Source organism: Crinia signifera, chromosome 5, assembly GCF_055691185.1.
Source record: "Crinia signifera chromosome 5, ASM5569118v1, whole genome shotgun sequence".
NCBI lineage: Eukaryota > Metazoa > Chordata > Amphibia > Anura > Myobatrachidae > Crinia > Crinia signifera.
The window spans coordinates 70,232,256-70,259,129 of record NC_139221.1 but is presented as its reverse complement, the minus strand read 5'-3'; the positions used below and the strand labels follow the sequence as shown (position 1 = coordinate 70,259,129).

The following is a 26,874-nucleotide window of genomic DNA, read 5'->3' as shown; positions in this document are numbered from 1 at the left end:
GCAGTAGCAACAAGGAAGAGTCCTGACCACTTCTAGGTTAAGCTTTGAGTTCAGCCTCACTGACTGGATGGAAAGCACATGGAAAGGTCAGACGAAGGTACCCAACACAGAATTTGTTCTTAATTACTAAAAATGGGGCAAAATAGGCACCACCGTACTATGATAGGAGGCAGCTACAAAGCACATATACGCCATAGTAGGCTGAACCCAATAGCCTGGTTAGCAATATATGTCTTGTGGGACACATTTTGCCCACCCCCCACATCAACAGCAAGTAATGAAGTAGCAAACATCCTAGCTGTTCTCACTACCATAGGACCATTCCTATGTCACAAGGAAAATGCGATTCATCCAGAACTGACAATAAACATGGATTGAGAAGACCAATTATATTACCACAAATTCATCTCAGAAAAAAAGTCTAATATCAAATTACAGTTGTTAGTAGGGAATTTTGTCTTTAATATATGTATTTCATTGCTATCCCTCTCCAAAGATAATGAGTCTCTGGGCAAAATGCAACAGCATGTGAGAAGTGGGGGTGCAGGAGTTTTCGCGAGAAGTACCGTATTTCTAAAGCGCAATCATTTAGAAGGCAAAACCATCCTGGCGTTGCATAGTAAATGATTGCCGCTTAAAAAATTGTCAGTCAATCGCCCACAATGAACCGCACCTCCCTCTCTGAGAGACACTGCATAGGGTCTCAGAAGGGGAATTAAAATGGCAATAGGAAATATTACTAAGGTAATGCAGCAATGATAATATGCTCAAAACAAGAAATGGTGGTGGTTCAAGAAAAGGAACCCACAGCAAAATGATTAAAAACCTTTTTCCTTCTTACACTTAAAACAAAAACCCTTATAATAAAATAAAAAATGCTCAGCCTCTTCCTATATGGTCTAATAATTATTATTATTATCCTTTATTTATACAGTGCCCCAAGGGTTCCGCAGCTCCCAGTTACAGAATACACATATTCAAACTGGAAAACAGTAACTTACAGTTGAAGACAATACAGGACTAATACAGGGTAAATGATTATAGGAACATCAGCGGATTGCTGCAACATAAGTATCAAGGTGGCAGTAAACAGCATGCTTTGGTGCAGTTGAAGACTGCTGAAGTAAGAAAGGATAAGCACATGAGGTAAGAGGTCCCTGCTTGTTAGAGCTTACATTCTAAAGAGAGGGGGCAGACAGACAGGGGTGATACCGGAGGGGTAGATAGGGCGAGGAACAGAAGGTAAGAAGGACAGTTTGCTGGGTTTGGTAAAGAAGTGGGTCTTAAGAGCCCGTTTGAAGTTCTGTATAGAAGTGGAGAGTCTGAGGGGGAAAGGTAGAGAATTCCAGAGTAAGGGAGCAGACCGTGAAAAATCTTGGAGGTAGGAGTGGGAGGAGGTAATAAGTCAGCAGGAGAGCCGAAGGGTGTTAGCCGAGCGAAAGGGACGAGTGGGAGTGTAAAGGGATGCATATTATTTCTCATTAAATTAAAAATATAGAAGCAATGGAAAAAAAATAGACTGTTAAAACCATTTTCTTGACTTACTTGTAATGCTGGGATGTATAGTTTCAAATCCTCCTTGATGATTTCATGAGGCAGGCAAAGGATAAAAGTCAAACAAGAGGCCAAAAGTTCATCCTTAAATTGCTTCATTTTGGCGGATACCTGGGAGTTTTACAGAAAATGCAAACAGAGCAGAGTAAAATGCTGTCAGTTACAATGAACTTATAAAACTACTCAAAAGCATAATAACTAGCACATCCTAAAGTTATAAGTAAATCAAGCAAGAAGGTGACAATGTGAAACCTTGCAAAACACTGTTACACTGCAGGCATTATATAAATTTGGGCAAGAATTAGAAGAGGGGTGGACCTAACTCAGCACTTATTAGCCTCCAGCAACTTTGGAAACAGATAACAGCTTCATGGGATGTGTCTCTTTAGTGGATTTCACCTCACAGCCTGTTGAGGTGCAAGCAGAAAACATGCTATGTGCGCTTATATGCACAGCATAACCTGCCATAAGCAGCTTGCCCTTAATTGCGGATAGAGCAAATGGAACCGAAACTCTAAAGCGCTGGAATTCCTGCTCTGCTATAACTTATGTGTCCATCAGGCAGGTCTCTGCTGCTGCTTCCATTCAATTATTGCTGATTGAATGATAAAGAGATTCAAGGGAAAAAACTGAAAAACACCACGGAGTAGGGTTTGATGGATGAAAACAATTCTTATTAATATTCACACTATATATAGTAAAAAGCAGTGGCGTAGCTACAGGGGTCGCAGCGGTCGCAGGTGCGACCGGGCCCCTGAGCCAGGGGGGCCCAACCCCCGCCACCAGGACGATTTTGTGCAGTATGATTTGAAGGAACATAGTGAGCGCCGCTATGCGGCGCAGCACGTCTATTGTTTATTGACGTCATGACGCCGCAGCGTCATGACGCGACAGTGCTTGAGCCTCCGGCGCCCACATCCTTCCAGTCAGTGTGACTGTGAGTAGCGCTAATAGTGCGGGGAGCTGAGGTGACGGGAGAGCCTGGCAGATCATCACCTGGTGGGATCCGTCCTATCCTGCCTTCTGTGCAAGTGAGTGGCCTGCTTCCTGCCTTGTCCTGCCTCCTGCCCCATACCCTTCATGTATATGTATCTGGCGCTGGAGGGCATATGTACCTGGCACTGTGGGGCATATGTACCTGGCACTGTGGGGCATATGTAGCTGGCACTGTGGGGTATATGTAACTGGCACTGTGAGGCATACTGTATGTATCTGGCACTATGGGACATATATATCTGGCACTGTGGGGCATACTGTATATATCTGGCACTGTGGGGCATACTGTATGTATCTGGCACTATGGGACATATGTATCTGGCACTGTGGGGCATATGTATCTGGCACTGTGGGGCATATGTATCTGGCACTGTGGGGCATATGTATCTGGCACTGTGGGGCATACTGTATGTATCTGGCACTATGGGACATATATATCTGGCACTGTGGGGCATACTGTATGTATCTGGCACTATGGGACATATGTATCTGGCACTGTGGGGCATATGTATCTGGCACTGTGGGGCATATGTATCTGGCACTGTGGGGCATATGTATCTGGCACTGTGGGGCATATGTATCTGGCACTGTGGGGCATATGTATCTGGCACTGTGGGGCATATGTAACTGGCACTGTGGGGCATACTGTATGTATCTGGCACTATGGGACATATATATCTGGCACTGTGGGGCATATGTATCTGGCACTGTGGGGCATATGTAACTGGCACTGTGGGGCATACTGTATGTATCTGGCACTATGGGACATATATATCTGGCACTGTGGGGCATATGTATCTGGCACTGGGGGGCATATGTATTTGGCGCGCTTTAGACATAATATACTTGATGTATTAAAATATAAACAGACCAAGATTTTAATTTTGTTGTATGTAGGGGGGCCCCAAGCTAAACTTTCGCACCAGGGCCCATGAACCCTTAGCTACGCCCCTGGTAAAAAGGTTTTATTATATTATATTTACATTTTTCATTAGTAATCATTATTTCTATTAGACCCTACTGCACATGCACAGATCTCCAGAAAAATGACAAGGAGGCCAGTTTCCTGGCTATTACTGTATCGCAGCGCTGTGGAGTCTGAGCACTAGAGCGGTCAGACTCCAGTGTGCATGTGCAGATCACCACAAAAAATTAACTTCAGAGGGGTATTAAAAAAAAATGGGTGCAGCATTCGTGGTGTGTGCCCCTCCTGGGACTCAGGGGTCCGCGTGCAACACGCACCCATTATAAATATGCTGCTGGGTTTCCACCAAATAAGTTATCAAACCTGGACCTCTAAATCTGGCCTGGTACGCGAAAATAGGGGGAACATTTCCTATTTTCTTATCACCAGCACTTGGTTGAACCAGCCAGGGGATTGATGCAATATTAGGGGACACACAGCGTGGGCTGGTGGCTGAATTTGGGGGAGAATCCACCCTTTTTTTTAATGTAACACTGTATTTACATTTTCATTTACAAAGTCTGCACATATTATGTTTGGATGGTGTTTCCCCTCATTTTTTAACTTTTGTCATCATTTAGGAACTGAAAAATCAATACAACAGCATTTACAGGTGCAATAACTGGCAGGTTACAGTTGAATCGGACACCCTATAGTTGAGTTTTTCCGCTGGTAAACCCCACCAATGGCATTCAATTTTCGTTTAGAACAGACACTTGGTAAATTCATCCTTAAATATTGGTTTTCAATAATAGCTTCCCATTATTTGTAAGGTTCACTAAAAAGCAGGCAGAATGTTCACGGATTGAACAAAAAAAAAAAAATCTGCATCACAACATGATTTATCCAGGTGCAAATTTGCTCCTAAAGCTGGCCATACATCAGAAAGATCGATCTTAAGATCGATTGCGCTCATGATTGTGTACAATTTCCCTTGAAATCCCCGGCAGTCCTTGGTGGTTTTTGGACACACAATCTACACACAATCCATCTTACAATCAGTCATACAATCCATCTGCTGTATGATTGTGTATACAAGATGTGCACACAATCTGCATACAATCCATCATACAATCAGTCATACAATCCATCTGATGATTGATTGTATGATTTGTGTACACAAGATGTGCGCACAATCTGCATACAATCCATCTTACAATCAATTGAGATTGTATGATTGGGTACAATATCTTTCTGATGTATGGCCACCTTAAATCACAATTAAAAACTTCAAACCATTCGAGGGCAGAGAAAATAAAAGTATTCAAAACCAAATAAAATACACATGTGTGTAAAAAGATCACCAAAAAAAATGCTAAAAAATAAATACATTTGAAACTGTTAACGTTACCTCTTTCCCAAATTTCACAAACAGAGCAAAACAAGATTTTTTTTCAGGATCCTGTGGAGATTTTTTTAAAGTTTTTGGACCGACACCCTGCATGAAAACAAATATTACAGATAAGCAGAACACTAAATACTTCTAAAATGAATTATAAATTGATGTGCTCTGAATTTTACTATATAATAAAAGGCTAATGATGCTCCTCACACCTCTATGGGGAGGGATTCAAAGTGTTTTGCCTGCCAGTGGCAACTAGATGGCGCAATAAGGAGCAATGAAAAGTGTTCTTTGTGCGTGCACATCGGCCAGCACTGACATTACTGTTATATTGCTGGCAACTATTCCCACATATTTTATTACGTAGTTATAAATATGACTTTTACCATATGCATCCGTAAAAGCCAAGGCAAACTTTTAATTTGATATTCCAATTAATGGAGAGGATCCTCATCCTTTGATTTAGCGGATTTATTCAGATAGACTGTTCCAAAAAGTTAGCTCAATGGGCATCCTTGTAATGTCTCATAGTCCCAGAGATATCACAATTTATAAAAGCAGACAAGTCAGCAATTAAATTCAGATTAAATAAAATGTATAAAAAATTGCTAATTATGTTATAAATCTTCTCACTCTAACTAAACCCATCTATAGTCTTCATGCAAGGTTGTTTTAACCCGTGATTTTGTAAGGGCATAATGCACCCTGTCCTTTTACCGGCATGTGTGCAACATCTTTTTACATTAGGATCTTCGTAGGTGCTGGACATGAACCCATTAGTGATGTTGATAGCCATTCACAACCCCATTTGCGATGCAGGCGGGGCTATTCCGTCCTAATAGTGACGACGGCAGGCCCAGATCACTCCACATAAGCTGTACCCCACCCGCATCCTAGCAGGGACTCTACATTTACGTACATCTAGCCTCCGTTTGTGTTGAGCAGCCCTTCTAGTTATGCCATGGCACAACTGTAGTGTCAGGAGCCTTTTTTGCTATTTTTTTCAATTAAAATGCATCTTTTTGCAATGTTACATTTCTCATGCAGATACAGCGGCAGTCAAACACTGAACATACGCATAATGCAAATCATTTTAATCAACAAAAGTGTGTTCTATTTGCTCTGTTTGGCAAAATGCAGACAGACCATGTCTAGGTCAAAGAAAGTATGGAGAAAAATGTTCAATAAAGGTTAACACCCCTTGGCGTTTTATTCTGTGTGGCTCTTTTTGTATATCTTGGTTTTGTGTGTATCAGTGATATGTTCACATTAGTTTTTAGTGTAATGCACTCTTAGCGTTCTATAATTGAGCACAATGCTCAAAAAATCGGTACTTGTTTAGTTTCACGGCGGCCAATATATCGGATGCGATATTAGCTGATATATCGGCCGATCCGATGCGATTTTTTACCTGTTCATAACCCCACTTTCCACTACAAATAGAGTTGATTTTATATAGTGTGGCGAGCGCAGTAATCAGCTTGCGCTCGCCACACTATATAAAGTCAACTCCATGCGTAGTGGATAGTGGGGTTATGAACAGGTAAAAAATCGCATCGGATCGGCCGATATAGCATCCGATATATCGGCCGCCATGAAACTAAACAAGTACCAAAAAATCTCATACATGTATGCTGTGTGCCTGGATTCTCCTCACAGATGAACTTGCAACAATTGTTGCGATAGTTTAGTTACTTTATTTGCAGTAACATTCCAATATGGCATATCTTTATAAACTTGCAACAGTTGACTCTATTGTTGACTAATTTCTACCAAAAACGTGGGACCACTGTGGTGTCCTATAATTGTATATATTTATTTTTATGAATCCATAATTAGTGTATCCCAATGGTACAATGTGTCAAACTGTGAGTCTGATAATAATGGTGCAGATAAAACAGGAGATGTTTAATTAATAAATCAAGAACTTATACCCCTTTACCACTGCCGCAAAAACCCGGGTCAGCAGCGGGTCAGACCCAGATCAGCGGCGGTATAAATTAGGTCAATCCATGTCCATTTACACGGGACCTCTACCTAGGTAGAGGCCACTGCAATTCGCACACAGCCGGGCCAGGTCATCACCTTGCTCTGCAGCTGCCATCTCCGCCCATTGCAGGTGGCTGTATCCCACCACCACTCCGGCTAGCACAGCGCCCACCAGCAGGGAGGGTCTCCCCAGCCCGGGGAGGGGGCAGTGGAGCCATTCACAGCCCAGACACTGCTGCACCAGAGCAGGGAGAGCAGCACCTTCCTCTTAACTGCCGTCCAGCCAGCCAGCACTGCCAGCTCCAATCCCTTGTTGGAGGAGGTTTGCGCTGCGCTGCACCTGGGAAGGGGAGGGGGGATTATTGGTGGTGGAAGAGAGGGGTGATTTATAGGAGAAATAAGTGAGGGGGTTGGTTGGGGGGGGGGTTTCAGTTGGGAGAAGATCGGAGGGGGGTTTAGGCGGTTAAGGGAGGCACTGGGGTGGGGGGGAAAAAGTGGAAGGAGGTGGGTTAGTGCTACTTGTTCGAGGGTAGTCTTCACCCTAAGAAAATCCCTGGCAACCATAGGGAAAACCCTGACCCAGGTTCAGTGTAAACAGTGCAGACCCTGGTCCGCCCCAGGTTGAAGTGCTGTGTAAATGGGGCATGAAGCTGGGTCGGACCCTGGATACTCCCTTGTTTGAAGACCAGGGTCCGACAAGGTATTTTGGTGTAAAAGGGGTATTAGTGAAGATTGTCTCCCCATAGGGTCCATTTTTTAAAGACACAGTGCCATAATTTATAATTGTTATTTATATCATCAGGGTCTTCAGCTTGCGAGCAATCAATACTCTCAGAGTCACCTGGTTGGAGGTGAACCTGTAATACTGTAGTTTATGGTGACTTTAATTACTTAGATATATTTAAAGGTCATTCCTGTAAATTTTTCAATAGATCTATGTATCCCAGTGGTATAACGATTATCCTGCTGTGAGATGTATGCCTCGCAGGCAATTAGTATGCTCACAGATAACAAGTTAACGTTTGCAAGGAAAATATACAATGCTGGATTCTGTGATATTAGACAAATTGATATATTTACGGATAATTCCTGATCAGTATTGAATATATCTCAGTGGTGTCAAAACATGATGCTGTGTATCCAATAATAATGACGCATGTATTTGATTTAGTACAGGTTGAGTATCCCGTATCCAAAATGCTCGGGACCAGGAGAATTTTGGATAGCGGATTATTCCGTATTTCGGAATATTTTAATATTTAAATGATGTATTTTGAAGTATCTTGCATTTATGCTGTATAAACACATAAAATACACACATATATATTTTATTACCACATGAAATACACACAAATATATTTTATTTGTTCAAAAAACAAGGTTTCAAAACATGAAACAAAATTTGTGTACTATCTCAGATATTGAATGTGAAGGCCAAGCAATCATTTTCTTGTACATATATAGTGCCAGTTACATATCATGTCACCAGTAGTGCTGTTACAAATGTCCCCAGTGAGTTTTTAGCAAAAAAAAATATTTTTTTTCACTTTCTGGAATGTATGGTTTTCGGAATAATTCGGATAACGGATATTCGGATACGGGATACTCAACCTGTATTTGATCACGGGTCAGAAACTTGGCAGCAACAATTTCTCCACAGTGTTTGTCCTCACGGATACACAGGAATCATTTGTGTCTGTGATATGTCTTACAGGCAGTTGATATAGTCACAGTTGCCTGTTATGTAGTTGCGTGATGAACACTAGGTGCTGCATCATGTATAATAATAGTACAAGATAATAATCTGTCTACTGCTACCCTAAAAAGAGCTGCAGATAGGAAGCGCTGGGTTAATTAGAAAAAATTCAGGTAACATTAATCAATAGTTTAGTACACCGCTCTGCACACACATCGCTAGCCGATTTGTTTTTAATGTTTTACCATTTACGTGGACTCCAAATGGGAACCGTAAAGTGTGCTGACCACAGCGAACCACTTGGCCTGAAGCATGGTAAACTATTTTGGGACTAACGTGCTAAGGTGTCGACATTGACACCCAAAAAATCTTGAAAAACTCAATTCGACCTTTTGTCACTGTTGATCTTGACATTGGGGGGTAAGTCAATCCGGGATTCCGACTGTCAAAACGTCCTGACAGTCGGAATTCCAGGGACTTTTCACCTGATCCAACAGTAACTTGACAGTCGGAATTCAATGTCCTGACTGTCGAGTGTCAGAAAGTCCGTGGAAAACGGCCGCGGATTGTTGAAAAACGGTTGTGAATTCGACAAACCAGGGCCGTTTAGGCCAAAACAGATCAGCCTTTAATGCTGTCGGTAACGGCAGCATTGAATAGGTGAGCGCTAATATTTCCACTGTCGGGAATTATCGGCACATATTAAATAGCCCCCATTGTCTGTGAGCTGTTCCACATTCACCGACTCCAAGCCCTCACTCAACTTAACCTATGTGTGATTGCCCCATTGTCATCCACCTTACACCCATTAACCTACAAGTGGATGTCACTGGCTTACCTGTATTCGCTCGCAGATGCATATGCTAGGCTACAGAGCATGCATAAGGCTAAAAGCAGCATGATATGTCCACAAAAAAGCCTGATGTGCGCCAATGCATTTGCAATATGCTGTGCTCCATTGTTTCTGGACCCTGTACTATGGCCATTCATGATATTTTATTCAACTACTGCCAATAATGCTTACCTCAAAATACTTTAATTTCTTTGCATTTTTCATTGTAATAGCCAAAAGTCTGTAAAAACCACTGATCAGAGGTAGCCGTGTAGACTGCAGGACCAGCTCGTAGCCAAATACATAAACCCAAGGCTCAAAGAATTCCACATGTTTGTGCGGTAGTATTTCACTTAAAGGAAGAGACCATATGTTTTATTTTTGTTTCATTTACATTAGCAAACAACCAACAAGAGCTAAAATTATCGGGAAGGTTGATAAATACAGTTTCATGTCAAGTCTACAATCAGAATAATGCTCAGACTTCAGCAAGTCTTGCAACAAGTTTCTAACGTTTATGTACCTAACACAACAAATTAACCTAAAATGGTGGCACCCTGAAACGTCATTATTTCACAATAATTTATTCTGATTGAGCTCCCTTTCTCAGTTGTTTAAAAGAAAGAAAAGGTAGTCAGTTTTGATCAACTTGCATTTGTATAAACTACAAACTTGAACATCACTGTTGCCATGATTTAAAGATGGCTGCTGTTTTTAAGAAATAGCAAGTAAAATAAAAAAATAATTGACCGATTAGCATACAGATGTGAAATTCTAATGTATTTTTAAACTGACAAGCAAATCCATAAATTCAGCAATAGGCCACTTAAGATAATTCGACCCATGTATACATAATGGAAGCTGCTCAATCAACTTATCAAAGGAAGAGCAGGTGCTAAACGGGGTTTACATCAAATAAATCAACAGCAACCCACTAAAGCATTGTCGTCAACCAATATAAAAGATTAAATTCTATAAAATAAAAGATTTGTATTATTATATAACACAAACAGAAGTCAACTTTGTTTTTAATGGCTGATAGAAGTCAGTTTTTTGTGTGTGGGTTTTTTTGTGTGTGACTTAAGACATGAAGTCCAAATTGCTATCGCAATCTATGAGTTATGGTGATTGAATGTCAAGAAATCCTACAGATAACGCATGGAATCACTAAAGTAATCAAAGGATAAATTAGAAAATAGGGGATGAGTACAAAAACATAGCTGGTCAAAAACGATGACACATCATTACATTTTTTTTTAGGACAATTACATATAATATACTATACCTGCAGAAATCTACCAAATTAATGAATGCTGCAAGGTCTTTTGGCTTCGTAGGATAAAGGTTGGCTGCTGGGTCAGAGGTTACAATAACGAACGAGCTACTTTGAACGTCATCACTCTAAAATTTGGATGAGAAAAATACAATTATTCTATCTTCAAAAAATAGTAGATTTTTATGCAGTATCTTTAAGTTTCTTTGGTAACACACTAGAACACACTAAAATACGCATCTAGATACAAATATAGCTCTCTTTCAAGAGTGCAAGAGATAAACATGTGCATATTTCGGTACAGCTCCCAAAAGAGTGTCTGCGACAAAGGGGGGTATTCAATTGGGTGTGGTATGGCGCTCCAACAGGGAGAATCCCGATGGTCAGTATCCCGACATCAGGATCCCAACTGGTGCTCCGACAGGGGGGCGAGCGCAAAGTAGCCCCTTTTGGGCTCGGTGGCTTGCTACGCTCGCCACAGGTTCTATTCTCCCTCTATGGGGGTCGTGGACCCCAAAAAGGGAGAATAGCCCCTGTGAGTGCGGATCCCCCCTGTCGGAGCACCGGCAGTCGGGATCCTAACATCAGGATACTGACTGTCAGGATACCCCCCTGTCGGAGCGCCATCCGGCACCCATTCAATCCCAGGTCACTACTGTCGATCCGTCCCGACAGCCGTTACCCTGGCCTATTTTCGTTTTGCTTGACAGCATATCGCCAAGCGGAATTCAATGTCCTGCTTGGCGATCAGCAAAAAGGGGGGTGTCTGCCTAAATAGCCGTGGATTGTCGAAATTCAGGCGTGATCGCAACAATTCAGTCAGGGCTGTACTGTCAATCTGCCTCTTCAATGCGGTCGGGCAAGACAGCATTGAATAGGTGCCTGCTGCTATTTCCCCCATCGGAAATAGCGCCGGGGATTGAATACCCTTAGACTACATTACCAACCATCCATGAATCAAGCTCAATGTAACCAAAATGTAAAATATTGTATTGTAAACTAACGAGCAGAGTCCTTTCTCTAAATAGGTCATTATGTTTATGACAGAGATTGTAAATCAGCTGTTATGTATAGAGGCGTGAAATAGGTTGCTGATTTATACAAGCAATAACATGATAGCAACCTGTCAGACATTTGCTTTCAATAATTTGACTATTAAATTGCCTAATGAAAGAATGACATCCATTACCAAGCAGAAAGACCTTTGTGAATGACTAAGGAATGTCTGGAGAATGCTCACCTCTTGCCCAGACTCTTGTTTTTGTAGCGAGAGGTCTAATTTCTCAATGATTTTAAGAACAGATTTTAAAAGTTCATCATACAATAATCTATTCATTGACTTGAGCGGTGAATTAATATTTTCAAATGTTTCAAAGGATAATGATTCCTGGAGGGGGGAAAAAAATATTATTCAACGATATAACACCTAGTATGACAGATTACACAACTGCAGGCACTTCCTGATCAATACAATTCCATATATTGCCATCTGGGATGTTGATTCATGTATTTTATTAGCAAGAATCAGCATGGTAGGTTATGTAGCCATGTCTATATTGTATTGTGAAAATCTTAGATAACAATGTCAACAAACTTGTTCACATGTTCAAGATGTCGACATTCATCATGTCGACATGGGTGTTATGGCAATATTGCAAGAAGGTCAACATAATGTTTTTCTTCTTATTTTGGGGGTTATTCTGGTTGGTTTGCAAAAGCAAACCTCCTTTAATGGACAAAACCATGTGCACTGCAGGTGGGGCTGATGTAACAGTGCAGAGAGATGTGCAGAGAGAGTTACAGTACATATGGGTGAGTTATTTTATTTCTGTGCAGAGTAAATACTGGCAGCTTTATTCTTACACTGTAGTTTAGATTTCAGTTTGAACACACTCCACCCAAATCTAACTTCAGCTAGTAAAGGCCCAGCAGAGGGCTGTAATTATTTGCCACACAATCTTATTTTTCTATTACACCCATTCTATTTACTATGGCATTCTGAATTTTAAAAAACCCTTGTTCGCTAGATCTCACAGCTGTACTAGAGGATAGCTAGTTCTTATTCCCTTCCTCTTATACTTAGCAAGGTTACTGCCCAATATTACCCAATTAATTTTATTTTTGCAAAAAAGGACTAAATCTACTTTATCATATTAACAAAATTGGCACTTTGAGGAATCCATCATATGGACAATAAATTAGTTGCTGCTTAAACTGGGTATAGAGCACAAACATGTCAGTCTCAGCACAACATTGGGAAACTGGAACATGTTTAACAGCTTCAACTGGTAGCCTAACTGCACAGGTGTCTGAGCCCCACCTTTACCATCTGCCTTCGGGAATCATCAGCAGCTTTACCCCGTACACCAAGCACATCATGGGCCCTCTTCCCTCGTGTGCTTTTCCTTCTTTACTTAACCAGTGGTTCCCAACCATTTTTATCTCCTTTACCCCTTGATTAGGCTTTTAGGTACTTGTGTAGTTTCACAGCGGCAGCCTAAGCTACGTTGTCTGCATAGCCCAATGGCTGCCTAGAGTAGTAAGCGTAGTGTCTCCGCGGCAGCCCTGCGTAGCTACCGTACGGTCAATGGGAGCTGCAGCTCTGTCCCCAGCAAGCCTACTGAGCGCCTCTCACACAGCGCCGGCGGCGGAGAGGGAATCATGCGGGTACTGGCGGAGAGGCGCTCCATCTGTTTCAGATGCAGGAGCGTATCAGACGCTTGAGTGCCTCAGTAAGTATTGCGGCAGGGTACGGAACCCTGCCGACAGGTATAGGGGTTCAATGGCACGAAGGGGGGGGGTGCGTCTCATGCACAATAAAGGAGGCATTTGCTAGTGCTCCATGTTACATACAGGCAAATGCCTCCATTTCACACCCCCACTAGCCACACCAGCCTGAAGCGCGGTGAGCACAGCGAGCCCCGCGAGGGGACGCGTTACGCATCCTCCCAATCTATTCATACCCCCACTATCCACGTCGGCGTGGAGTTGATATTATAAAGTGTGGCGAGCGCAGCGAGCCACCGAGCCCGAAGCTTGTCGAGCGCAGCCAGCCCGGCAAGTAGACGCAGATTACTTCACATGTATTCCGCGTCCCCTCCCGGGGCGCGCTGCGCTTGCCACGCTTCGGACTCAGTGGCTCGCTGTGCTCGCCACACTTTATATAATTCAGCTCTAAGCCGACGTGGATAATGGGGTTATGAACAGGTCGGAGGACACGTAACGCGTGCGCTCGCTACGCTTTGGGCTGGCATGGATAGTGGGGGAGTTTCAGGAACACATTCACACCTGTCCCTGTCAGACAGTTTAAAATGGTCAATGGTTCCCACACAATGTAATAAGCAAAGACTGACTACGCTAACTATGTAAGCTCCGGATGGCCGCGAAAGGGTGGGAACACGACGCTGATACTAACAGGGATGCCTGACTGACTACTTGTGTATTTTCACGGGGGCAGCTTGAGCTATGCTGTTAGTGTAGCCCAACGGCTGCGGCCGCAATAACACTACGCTGATTCTGACAGGGACGCTGACTACGCTGCCCGCGGGAACACTACGCTGATTCTGACAGGGACGCTACGCTAACTACGTAACTGCCGCCGTGAAACTACACAAATACCGGCTTTTCATTTAAGCGTAGCCCCTCCTTTCAATTGTAAATATCCACAATACTTATGAGTTGAGTGGAAGGGAGCAGTATGTGTGTCCTTATATTAAGGATTAGTGGAGGAGTAGTGTGCAGTCAGGAATTGGGTCCCTCTGTGTATGGCCGCTGCTTGTATACTCTGTCCGGGGTTCCCGCTAACACCTGTAGTATTAATGCCCCTGCTCTCTCCACCCATGTCATTAGAGTGGCAGATGATCTCTGATGTCTGAGGGCAGCGCAGGTAGCTCCCAATAGATTGCTGGTCGGGCAAAAGCACAAGGAGATGCTGATGACACTGCAGACAGAACCAGAAGTGACGCAACATGGTCTGTCTCCATGGCAATGGGAGACTTCTTCTTTGTCCACCATTACCAATATTATTTTCAAGTAACCCCAACTGGTGTGCAGAGTACCCCCCAGAGGTACTAGTACCCCATGTTGGGAACCACTGACTCAAACCATCTTTGATGGCACCAAACACTGCGGTTTTCTGCCACGCTGATATTATTCCAGTGTCATCTGCTGATGCAGCTATATTTATGTACCCTGTACTTGTCCTCTATTGTATTCAACTGTAAGTCACCATTTTGCTTTTTACTTTATGAACTCTGTGGCTCCATATAAATAAAGGATAATAATAAATCAGACTCCAAGCCCTACAGCACAGCTATACGATCCCTACACTCTACATCTACTTTTGAGGATTGGACAAAGCTTTAATGCTCTAGCTGTGCTTACTATTGTGGATAACAGTGAAAAAGGAGGACTAACAACTGCCTGGGCATCACCGATAACAGGAAAAGTGGAAGCAGCTCCTCGTCCTCTCATTGCCCTGTTGTAAGGTCACCCTAAATACATTAAATGATCTATAATCCTATGTATGTGTGTACTGTCTATGTACAGTTCCGTTGCTTCACGGAGCACTAATAGAGTCTAGTATATAATGTGTTTCTTTACATTAACCACTTTTTTTTTACAGCCACTGTGTTTGAATTTTACATTAGCCGTTTTGTTGGTTTATTATTAAGTTACAAGTGCTTTCTTAATTTTTATTTAATTGTGAAATCAGGTCTATGTACAGTACTAGTGAAGGTATGAAACACTGTATAAAAAGATAAGAGCTTATTTTACCTGTCATATTGTATAACATACTGCAAAAGGTAGTAGATAGAATTGGAAAAATGATGTCTACAGATAGAAAAGAATAATAATCTAACACATTTCTCTGCTCATTGTGGGGCAGATTTATTAAGCTTGGTGAATTGATAAAGTGTCTGTTTTTTATCACCGGCCAATCAGCTCCTAACTGTGAAGTTACAGGCTTGGTTTGAAAAATGACAGTTTGGGGCTGATTGGCCGGTGATAAAAACCACACACTTTATCACTTCACAGAGCTTAATAAATCTACCTGTAAGTTACTATGGATGTGGCATCAACAGTCATTGTGTAATTACGTTTGCCCAAATAAGTCTAGCTTTATCTGTGTGTGATGTACTACAAATAATTCATACTTTTACCTGATCACAGTCTAGTATTTTTCTGAAGAGATCAAGGTAGTCTTTGTAAGTGGGAACCTTCCACTTCCCGGTCCGGGCCTCACCGGAAGCCACAGATTCTTCAGATCCATCCTATTCAAAACACTTGCTATCAGAAATACTTAAAACTAGAAGTTGTACAAAAAGCCGTAAATTAACAAATGAACTCACTGGTCACATCTTCCACAAGAACATATGAAATGTAAACAAAATAGCCTTGCTTGAACTTCTGTTCAGGATTTGTTAAGGACCCCATACACAAATCTGATTTGGCTACTTTTCACCTGATTCCGACAGATCGGGAGGAGAAATTGGGTGAAAAGTGGCCAAATCGGATGTGTTTGACATCCGATCCGATGCGTGTTCCTGTGAGCATTAGATCGGAGTCGGAGGTTGGACATGCTGCATGTCTGAACTCCAGCTTGCCCCCCCCCCCCCCCTCCTGGCAGTGGGGATCGTGATTGCATGCGATACGTCACATGCAGAAGGATCGCATGCGATCCTGCTGCCCGGGAAGGTCTCAGGCGGCTCAAGAGGGATCAGCTGGCCATATACTGCTGTGACTTTGGGTTTTATTTACAAAGTGCAATTTATGAAAACAGTACTTCAGTAGGCCAGTGATGAGAGCCAGATTGGGATAACTGGTGTACTGAATTGAAACCTGAAGAAATTAAAGTAGATACTTTAGGAAACATGTTGATATAGCGCTGGCATGTCCAACGTTGGCCCTCCAGATGTTTTGAAACTACACACCCCAGCATGCTTTGCAATAGTTTTAGCATTCTCTAATAGCAAAACTGTGGCAAAGCATGCTGGGATGTGTAGTTTCACAACATCTGGAGGGCCAATGTTGGACATGCCTGATATAGCATCAAGTTTAAATGGTCCATTTTATACATAATTACATAGTAGGTAAGGCTGAAAAAAGACTTGCGTTCATCTAGTTCAACCTAGTACATCTAGTTCAACCTAGGTGTAACCTTATGATTTCCTTTGTTAATTTACAATATTACTGAACTGTGCTTCTTTATGTCAAAACTGGTTTTCTGAAAGCTACATTTACACATGGGAAAATGTATCACTGGATAAGCATGTATTTAATATTGGTTTGCCAAAATCAACCACTCAATTGTAATAAATCTGCTCTTTGTAACACACAGCCCAGTAGGCCATTCAGGTTAAACTTTCATGTGCATGTTCCACTGTGAAGCCAGGTGTTTTCACTTCCTGTATTCATGGCCAGGTAAAAACGGGTGGAGGGGTATTCAGGGGATACCGGGCCCCGTGTCAGGGGGGCCCCCTGGCCATAGCACTGTAATATCACTAGCTTTCCTGATGGGATACAATACGGATTCCCTCCTTTGGGATGCCATAATTATCCCTGACATACCAACTTTTTTCCTGATGTTTTACTTTTTTTTTCTATTTGGCTATCCAATTTGGATTGGCCGATTAAAACCACAAGCTCAAGTTCGGTTAAACATGTGTTTGCTACCACAGCAGCCCCACTGGAAAACAGGGCAGCATTCTGGGATTTTGCTTTGCCTGAGGCAGGTGAAAGAATATCCCAGATAAGCTGCAGCACGGCCAGACTTTCGGGGCAAATTAAATAGCCCCAGACAAGCCTATTGACCAATATCGCAATATGAAATTACCATAAGGGGTTGTTGTCATCGAGCCAAAGTTTTACAGTCGCATACATGCTATACACAAAGACCAAGTAATATTTTAAACTTTTACCTTTGCAAATATGACTGGCTTGGAACAGACTCTAATTAATCCTTGATGAACTGTAAGAGTGGTTAACACAAGAACAAAATCAATGAATGTTCTAACACAAACAGGGCATTTGAAAAAGTATTATTACATTTTAAAACCATTCCAGGAAGTTTTTTTTCCTTTTTAAGTCTTAAGTCAGAATATTAAAACTGCATGCAAAATAACCAACATTATATGCTTAGTCTGCATTAAAATTCAACATTGTTATTCTTACGTTCTTTAAACCTACAATACAGGAGGTCAACTTTGAAACACATACACTAAAAACCCACACAATAAGCACACACAGTTCTTTTTTTTTTTGTTTTTTTTTGTTACTAATGTTTGAGAATCAATGGTTCCCAAACATTCTTGAATCACAGCGCCCTATACTATTTGCATTTTTTAAATGGCAGCACCCCAAGGCTAAAAATATTCTATTGATAATTTTTTTTGGGGGGGGGGGGGAATAAATGAAGCAAATTGTGCCTACCTGTTATCCCTAGATTCAGTTATGTGCTGGGTTGAGCTCCTGAGTGTGCACATATTTTATAATTGGCAGCCACCTACTCTAGTTTTGCCTATCATCTTGTTCAAAAATAACTTGGGGGTAAATGTATAAAGCAGTGATAAGAGAAGTGAGCCATTGGAGAAGTTGCCCATGGTAACCAATCAGCAAGTAACATTTATAATTTGCATACTATAAAATTATACAGAGCAGCTGATTGGCTTGCACACACAACTTCTCCACCCTTATCACTTCATACATTTACCTCTTGATTTGGTCCTGGATCACCAACCAGAGACACTGGAAAAGCCTTGCAGCAAACATTTTATGAACCACCGACTAAATGGCTTCATGAGCAGCTGTCTAATCTTTAAGAAGGCTGCACATTATTCTTTACCTCTGCAATGATTCAAAATAGGTTTAACTTATAGAAAGACACCACATGCCTTTAGACATGGTCCTACTTGCCACTTAACCTTCCAACAGACAACACACCTAAAAACAGCGACATCTTCTGCACAGCTCAAGGAGTCACAACTTTCCAAACAATAGCTACTGTAGGAGTCGATTCCACCACCCCCTTACCCCTGTGCTTGTCTTTGGCAACACTGACATGTAGGGTGAGATTTAATAGGATGAGAGATTCAGAAAGTGAAAGATTTGGGAAGAAATCTCCAGGTTTTTTTAAAGCGGCGATCATTTACACTGCAAAACCAGTTTGATTTTGCAGTGTAAATGATTGCCGCTTTAAAAAAAACCTGGAGATTTCTTCCCAAATCTCTCACTTTCTGAATCTCTCATCCAATTAAATCTCACCCGTAATATCACCATACAGTTTGGATGTGCTATTGTCCAATGCAACTGATTTTGTAATAGATCGAAACCTACCCACAGTACTAATCAGACTCCAAAGGACCGGCCCTTTCCCTGCTAGAGACAAAAATACTTTGATGATTGACTTGCAGCAAGTAGACTGCATTTTCAAGCTGTATTGTGGAAATGTGTCAATCTGTAGAACAAGAAGACGCTCAAGAACAGGTGTGTACACTTCTGGAATCTGAAACGGAAAACATATTATGATGTTAATGTGTTCTAGTATGCAAAAAAAAAAATTTTTAGGATATTAAAAAGCCAAATTATTTAAAAGGGGAGTTTAGGGTAAAGTGGGTCCCTTGTATACTACTATAATAGCATCATCCAAATGAAGATTCTAAAATGAAACATGAGTGAGAGCTGGGAAACTGCTTTGCATTGTTTTATACACAATTCCTGGTTGCTAGTAAGGGTTCCGTCTACTTACAGTGTCCAGGTGAAGTAGAACACTTGCAATTGATTGCAGGAAGTTTGGCAGCTGGTACACATTGTCCTCTTCTGTGTCTGCTTCTGTCAGGTACATTTGCTTACAACGCTGCATAAGTTCAGTATACATAAAATCCACATCCTTCGCATTCACGGCTTTGCAGGGCTTAAAATATAAAGTAGCAAAAAGAAACGTCAATAGAATTTCAATTATGGCATAACAGTTTTACACAATACTGCAAGACTATATAGAAAAATGTGTTACCAGTGAGAGAACATCAATACCCCTTTCACATCGCACCTAATTATACCCCTTTAAGACAGCAAAATGCAGGGTCGCACTGGGACTTTGAAACGGTTCAGTCCTGGTGCAACCCTACATTTTGGTCTGTTCAGACCTCCTCAGCGAACTGGCAATATTGCCGGTTCGCTGCCGTCATTAAGGGGCGTGGCAGAGCAAAATCGGGGGATGGGGAGGAGGCAGCGTTTAGAGCTGGCGCTGCTCCAAGCACTGCCACTTCCATTAGTGTGAAGGGGAAATGGCTTGCTAAACCCGATTACATAGTTACATAGTAGTTAAGGCTGAATAAAGACTTGCGTCCATCTAGTTCATCCTCGGTGTTAGTGGGTATAATCAATTATCTGATCCCATAGTTATTCTTAGGGCAGTATTCAATGAAGATTTTTGGCATGTGCAACGAATCCTGTTTAGGATTTGCTGCACATTCGCCGTGTTCCCGAGGGCTGGAGCATTCGCTGCCAGCCCTCCCTGTCGCCCTATTCAATGGCGCAGGGGCTCGCTTCCCCTGACAGCAAATTTTAACCCCTTCGGCGAATGCCGCTGGGAGCTGGGGGACGTCGACAGGCAGGGAGATGGAAGTCTCCCTGCCTGCACCGGAATGTGTGGGGGGGGGGGGGGAGGAGAGCTCCCCAGGACACAGGCAGCACAAGCTGCCCCGGGAGAGCTGGCAGGGGACGCGGGTAGGGAGTCGCTGCACTGCTCCCGCTAGTGCATATGTAGTGAGTGGCTCTCGGCAGTGAATATATGAATATGTAATGAGCGGCTCTCGGCTCCCTGCTGGCTGCAATGTGTAAAAAAAAAAAATGTAAATATATATTCATGTGCCGCACGCACATGAATAAAAATAGCATGCCCCTTCACCGTAAAAAATTACTGATTTTTTTTACACCAAAAAAAACAAAAAAAACTATATTTTAAAAGGTAACATTCCAGTTCACCTTAAAAAGATGGCGATTGCTACACGGTGAAGCAGAGTAAAAAACATGCAGAAAGCAATTCGCCATCCTAACATTGAATAGACTAAGGACGAATCACAGTTATAAATCCATTGGAAAACAGCAGCGAATTTGCGGCGACTAACTGACAGCGAATTGACCGTCATTCACTGTTCGCCGTCGGCAAATTTTGAGTGCTGAATAGGGCGAATGACTTCTCCAGTCAAAAAATTCACCAGGGAGCACGAAAATAGGACACTCGCAGTGAAAAGCATTGAATCAGCCTCATATAATACTGCCCTTAGTGTTTTCTGATGTCCTTAAAGACAGATTATGATTATTGTTAGTACCCCTGGATGTTTTTAACCAATAGAGGTTTGTCCAATCCTATTTTAAATGTATTTATTGTGTCTGCCGACACCACCTCACCCGGAAGAGAGTTCCACAATTTTGCTGCCCTGACCATAAAAAAATGTTTCCTTCTGGGAGTGAAATCTTCTTTCCTCCAATCTAAACTCATGCCCACGTATCCTGGAGTCCTTCCTTACAGTAAAAAGGGTGATTGACAGCTCCTTATATTGTCCCCTGATATATTTGTACATATTAAGCATATCCACCCTTAAGCATCTCTTCTCTAGTGTAAACAATCCCAATTTGTTCAACCTGTCCTCATAGCTTAAATTCTCCATTACCTTTTATAGCTTTGTTGCTTTTCTTTGGATTTTTTCCAGTGCTATAACGTCCTTTTTACAGTGTGTGGCCCAGAATTGTACTCCATAATCCAGATGTGGTCTAACCAATGCTTTGTACAATGGCATAATTACTTTCGAGTCCCTAGTTTCCATACCCCTTTTTCTACATGCTAGTATCCGGTTGGCCTTATTTGTTGCTATTTGACATTGCGCACTGCACCCCAATTTGCTATCAATTATGACCCCTAGGTCTTTTTCAGTCTCTGAGTTACCCAATGCCTCCCCGCTTAGGTTATAGCTAGCACATTGGTTATGTCTCCCAAGATGCATAACCTTGCATTTGTCCACATTTACATGTTCACACTGCAAAGCAACACAGCAACAAACCGGTTTGCGGGAACCGGTAACCCCTTTCAAATAGCATCAATTACTGGGTCGAACCGACATTAACCTGGTAATTAGGTGTGATGTGAAAGGGGTATTACTGGGCTAATGACAGTTTAATGCGGTAATTGGTTCGATGTGAAAGGGGTTAACCAGGTTCCGCAAACCAGTCGCAACGCTGCAAATCAAACTTACCGGTTCCTCCACCCCCAATGATGCTCCGCCACACCCCAGGATGACGTAAGCGAACAGGCAATATTGCACCGTGACTGAACCGTTTCAAAGTCCCAGGCCAACCCTGCATTTTGCAGGTCTGAAAGGGGTTTAAAGGTCACCTAATCATAATGATTACTATGATTTAAGCATACTTAATGCTTTTCCACAATGACACCAGAGCTTTACTGAATCACAACATATATTACTCATATTTAAAAAGAAAAAAAAAAAGAAACATACCCCAGCAAAAAGGCCAAATCCTCGAATGGCAATAGAAAGCTCCTTGTTGAAGGAATCCATCTTCTTGATAATCCTATAAAACTGATCCATGAAGAACTGAAGCTTGCTCTTGTGAGCAGCAGCATCATTAGTAACCAGCAAGGCTATCTAGGATAACAAAAAGGCATGAAGTATGTATAGCATAGAAAGAGTCTCCCCATCCCCACTGTTACCCAGGGATACAGATATATGTTACACATATACTGTACAGTGCAACCAGGTCTGTCAAAAGATTTTACGAATGTAAAAATTCCCAACATTTTCTGAAACCACATAGGAGACATATTTTTGTTATAGATCATTCACCAAACAGAAAGAAAGCAGACAATAAACCACAGGAAAATGGGTCCACAAAATTATACTGTATGTAGTCAATTACATAGCAGATGAGTTATAACACTGGGGACTTATTTTAAGTGACATCTTAGGATACAAAGATTGAACTGTAGCATACCTGACAGTGGGGTTCTCCTGCCGGATAGAACACTGTTCAGAGCGGACAGAACTCTCAGTTCAGGTAAAACCAGAGGTGGAGGCCTGTGCATCTATGTTAATAACAAATATTGCACCAATGCCTCCATCCTGGAAAAGTTTTGTTCTCCAGAAGTGGAATTTCTAATAGTAAAATGCGGGCCATTCTATCTGCCAATGTGAGTTCACTGCTATCATTGTTATGGCAGTTTACATCCCACCCCAGGTGGACGCTAGGGTTGCATTGGAGGTCCTGCATAATGCCGTTGCAAAGCAACAAACAATCCATCCCGATGGTCTGTTTCTAATAGCGGGAGATTTTAACAAAGCTAACTTAAAAAATGTGTTACCTAAATTGTATAAATCTGTATTTGTTCCAACTCGTGGGGGGAATATTTTAGATCAATTGTATTGCAATATCAAAGATGCTTATAAAACAGTGGTGCGTTCTCATTTAGGTCTTTCAGATCATGTATCATTATTTTTTGCACCAAAGTACAAGCCCGTTGCTAAACGTATCAAACCTGTTAAAGATACGGTCTGTATTTGGCCGAACGGAGCAGTGGATGATCTACAGGATTGCTTTGGCAATACGGATTTGAATTTATTAATTCAAGAATCCACTAAGGACTCATTGGTAGACGTGGACTCTCTGGCTTCTACCGTATTGTCTTATATTAAGTGGTGCATCAGTAATGTCATTGTTCAGAAACGTGTTAAACAATTTTCTAACAATAAGCCGTGGATGAATGGTGACGTGCGTTCTATACTACGTAGTAGGGACCAGGCCTTTAGAGGAGGGGATTTGGTTGTGTACCGGGATGCTAGAAATCTCTTAAGGAAGGGAATTTGTAAAGCCAATAGGGAATACTCTGCAAAAATTAAACAGCAGTTTAGGAATGACCACGATTCTAGAAGCATGTGGAAGGGTATTCACACTTTGACTAATTATAAGGAGAGCAGCCCCTTGCCCGATATGGCTAAGACATCGTTGGTAGATGATCTAAGCCAATTTTATGCTAGATTTGACAGGGACAATAGGTCGATCGCATGTAAATTCCCCTTGTTAGGAGACAAATCTATATTCTCTTTTGAGGAACACGAGGTGAGAAAGGGTTTGCTGGGTGTGAATGCCAGGAAAGCTGCCGGCCCAGATGGAATTCCGGGCAGGGTCCTGAAGGGCTGTGCTAGCGAATTAGGAAGTCAGTTCCCTAGTAAACTGGGGCAGTGAAAATAATCTATTGTTAAATCTGACCAAAACGAAAGAAATTATAATCGACTTTAGAAGAGGTAGGAAATCTGAGTTAGAACCTCTATTTATTGATAATTTGGAGGTAGAGAGGGTGACGGAGTTTAAGTTGCTAGGGGTCATTATCTCACACTCTTTAACTTGGTCCTCCAATATTTCAGTGATGGCTAAGAAAGCTCAGCAGCGCTTATTGTTTTTTGAGGAAGCTTAGAGCGGCCAAATTCTCCCAGGAGAATTTGATTAGGTTTTATAAATGTGTTATTGAGAGTATCTTGTCATATTGCATTACAGTGTGGTTAGGAAATAGCAAAACAAAGATATAAAGAAACTGAATCGGGTGATACACACTGCAGAGGCCATTATTGGCCAAGATTTATCTTCCATGGAAGAATAATATTAGGCGAAAAAGGAACAGTATAATGCAGGATAGCCACCACCCTTATAATCATGCCTTCTCTTTCTTACCATCTAATAAACGGTTAAGGTGTATTCGATCTAGAACAGGCATGTCCAACGTTGGCCCTCCAGATGTTGTGAAACTACACATCCCAGCATGCTTTACAATAGTTTTAGCATTCTCTAATAGCAAAACTGTAGCAAAGCATGCTGGGATGTGTAGTTTCACAACATCTGGAGGGCCAACGTTGGACATGCCTGATCTAGAACATCACGTTTGAAAAATAGCTTTTTCCCCAGCTGCCGTTACCGATTTTAACCAAAATTGTTAATTTGTTCTTGTTTCCTGTTTCTGTGACCAAGATTATAATTTCGTTGTTTTACAATTTTTTTATTGTGTTGCAATGACAATAAATTCTTATCTTATCTACAAAATTATATTGCTAAATTAATGGTAAATGGATTAATCATTCACATTGGCAAAAAATGGCAATCGGAATCCCGGGCCGTTTTCGCTCCGCTCAACAGAAACCCGACAGCCGAAATCCAATGTTCCGGTTGTCGAGTGTTGAAAAGTGGGCGTGTCGGCGAGAACAGGCAAAGGTGATCGAAAAACGTCCGTGAATTCGACAATCCACAGCAGTTTCCAACAAAACAGATCCGACTTGTTTTAAAGTCGGATCTGTTTTGTTGGAATCTGCCTTCAATGTGGTCGGAAATGACAGCAATTTCCCTGATGGAAATAGCGTCCGAGATTGAATACCCACTTAGGGGGATATTCAATCTCCGTCGAGCATCTCCCGTGGGGGAGATGCTCGACGGGCCCTATTCAATGCTGTCTTCCCCGACAGCATTGAACAGGGTTTCCTGTCAGAACGAGCCCGACATCTCTAGCTCAGAGTTGCCTACTTTTTAAAAATCATTTCAGGGAGAAAAGTGAAAGGCATGCGGCGGGTCTTGCGTCCCCAGAGGGTGGGCCTTACATCACCAGAGGGCAGGCCTTGGATCACAAGGGGCCGGGCCTTGGGCCAACCGCTGCATAATAGGCTACAGGGGATTGTATTGTAGCCGGGGATGCCCTGCTGGGAGTTGGGGTATCTCAAGAACTGGAGAAAAGGGCATGCTGTGACTTTTAGTGCCACAGCTGCGTAATTTGCAGGGACAGGTGGTAGATGCTGGGGGAGGGGGGGGCGGGCGTGGCTGCGACATTACTGTAACTTGTAGAAGTCTGAACTGTAGCAGAAGAGGTGGTGGGGAACAATTGAAGCTGTACACTGGCGGCGCAGCAGCAATGGAGGCCTGGAGGGTAGAGACGGAGTGGAGCTGATTAATAATAAGCAGCGGGGAGGAAGACAAGTAGCCAGCCACAACTAAGATCAGTCTGACTCTGAGTATTCTTACCACTGCCACTGCCCGGCGGCGCCCGCTGCTCCTCAGTCTGACTCTGAGTATTTTTAACACAGTCCCTGCCCGGCGGCTCCCGCTGCTCCTCCGTTCACCTCTGTTGCGCTTCGTCCAGCGCGTCATTAGCTACCCACAGAGCCCTGCGGTGGCCAGAATTTATCAAGAGAGCAACGTCATGACGGGGTATGTCATGACGTCGCACTTGCAGGACCCAACTACCGCAATTGGGCATGCGCAGTCACAAATTTCAGCATCCATTCTTTAAAACCGGGAGGATGCGGACCTTTTCCGTGGGACCGGGAGGAGGAATGAATTTGCGGGAGACTCCCGCAAAATCCGGGAGAGTTGGCAACCCTGCTCTAGCTGTCGGGCTCGTTCTGCTGAGAACAGCCGGGAAGTGACGAGCTGCCGGCTGCAGCTCGTCACTTCCCGGCCGCAACTCGCGGCCACGCCCCCTTCTCGCCGCTCGACGGCCGGGACATTGAATCCCGACTGCCGAGCTCCAGGCGAGCTCACCGAGAACGGGACAGGGGCACGGCTGTCGCGCTAGCTCGACAGCCGTGCCCCTGACATTGAATACCCCCCTTAGTCTCTGAATTCTAATATGAGTTAAAAGGAACTATGTAATACAACTGGAGACTACCTTTATATTTATTATTTTGCACATGGCTAATACCTGTGTTGGCCCCCAGATATACCAAATGCACAGTCCCTCTTGCCAATTTTGTGGCTTTCAGAACTAAAAATGTGGTGGTCAAACTACAGGGTAAAATCATTAAGGAAATGTTAATGAGAGTTCTATGCAAAAAGCCTTATTTACAGAAATAGAGACCAATACTTGCTCAAAAAAGTGTCAATAAGACAAATGTGTATGAGCTGTTCCAAGCAGGGAAAAGGCTAATTGAAACTTATATATAGATATAGATGAGTCCTCCATCCTTGGTACTGCAATCACACTCAATGGCCTTTCCATTGGCAAATAAGGCACACAAACAAACCGGTACACGCACAAAGGGAGGTTTGGACAATCAAGACATACAAACAATTAAAAAATGATGATAAAAATGAACGTACTCAGAGGGTAAATGGATTCCCTTTTTGCAGTCAGTGTATAGATAGTCTCCCCTGATACTAGACCCTCAGCCTACTTACTTGC

General features: G+C 42.5%; 1 protein-coding gene across 5 annotated transcripts in view; it reads right to left on the bottom strand.

Annotated features, from left to right (window-relative positions):
* PRKDC (protein kinase, DNA-activated, catalytic subunit) overlaps window positions 1-26,874 on the bottom strand; it is a 212,417-nt gene that overhangs the window by 155,715 nt on the left and 29,828 nt on the right. For all 5 annotated transcript variants that reach the window (XM_083187421.1, XM_083187422.1, XM_083187423.1 and 2 more), the window contains 10 exons: window positions 22,160-22,306; window positions 19,393-19,557; window positions 18,981-19,149; window positions 17,567-17,616; window positions 15,809-15,919; window positions 11,887-12,033; window positions 10,659-10,774; window positions 9,566-9,725; window positions 4,866-4,952; window positions 1,546-1,665 (listed from right to left, as the gene is read on the bottom strand). In XM_083187421.1, the coding sequence (XP_083043547.1) occupies window positions 1,546-1,665; window positions 4,866-4,952; window positions 9,566-9,725; window positions 10,659-10,774; window positions 11,887-12,033; window positions 15,809-15,919; window positions 17,567-17,616; window positions 18,981-19,149; window positions 19,393-19,557; window positions 22,160-22,306 (1,272 nt within the window). The remainder of the gene's footprint in view (window positions 1-1,545; window positions 1,666-4,865; window positions 4,953-9,565; window positions 9,726-10,658; window positions 10,775-11,886; window positions 12,034-15,808; window positions 15,920-17,566; window positions 17,617-18,980; window positions 19,150-19,392; window positions 19,558-22,159; window positions 22,307-26,874) is intronic.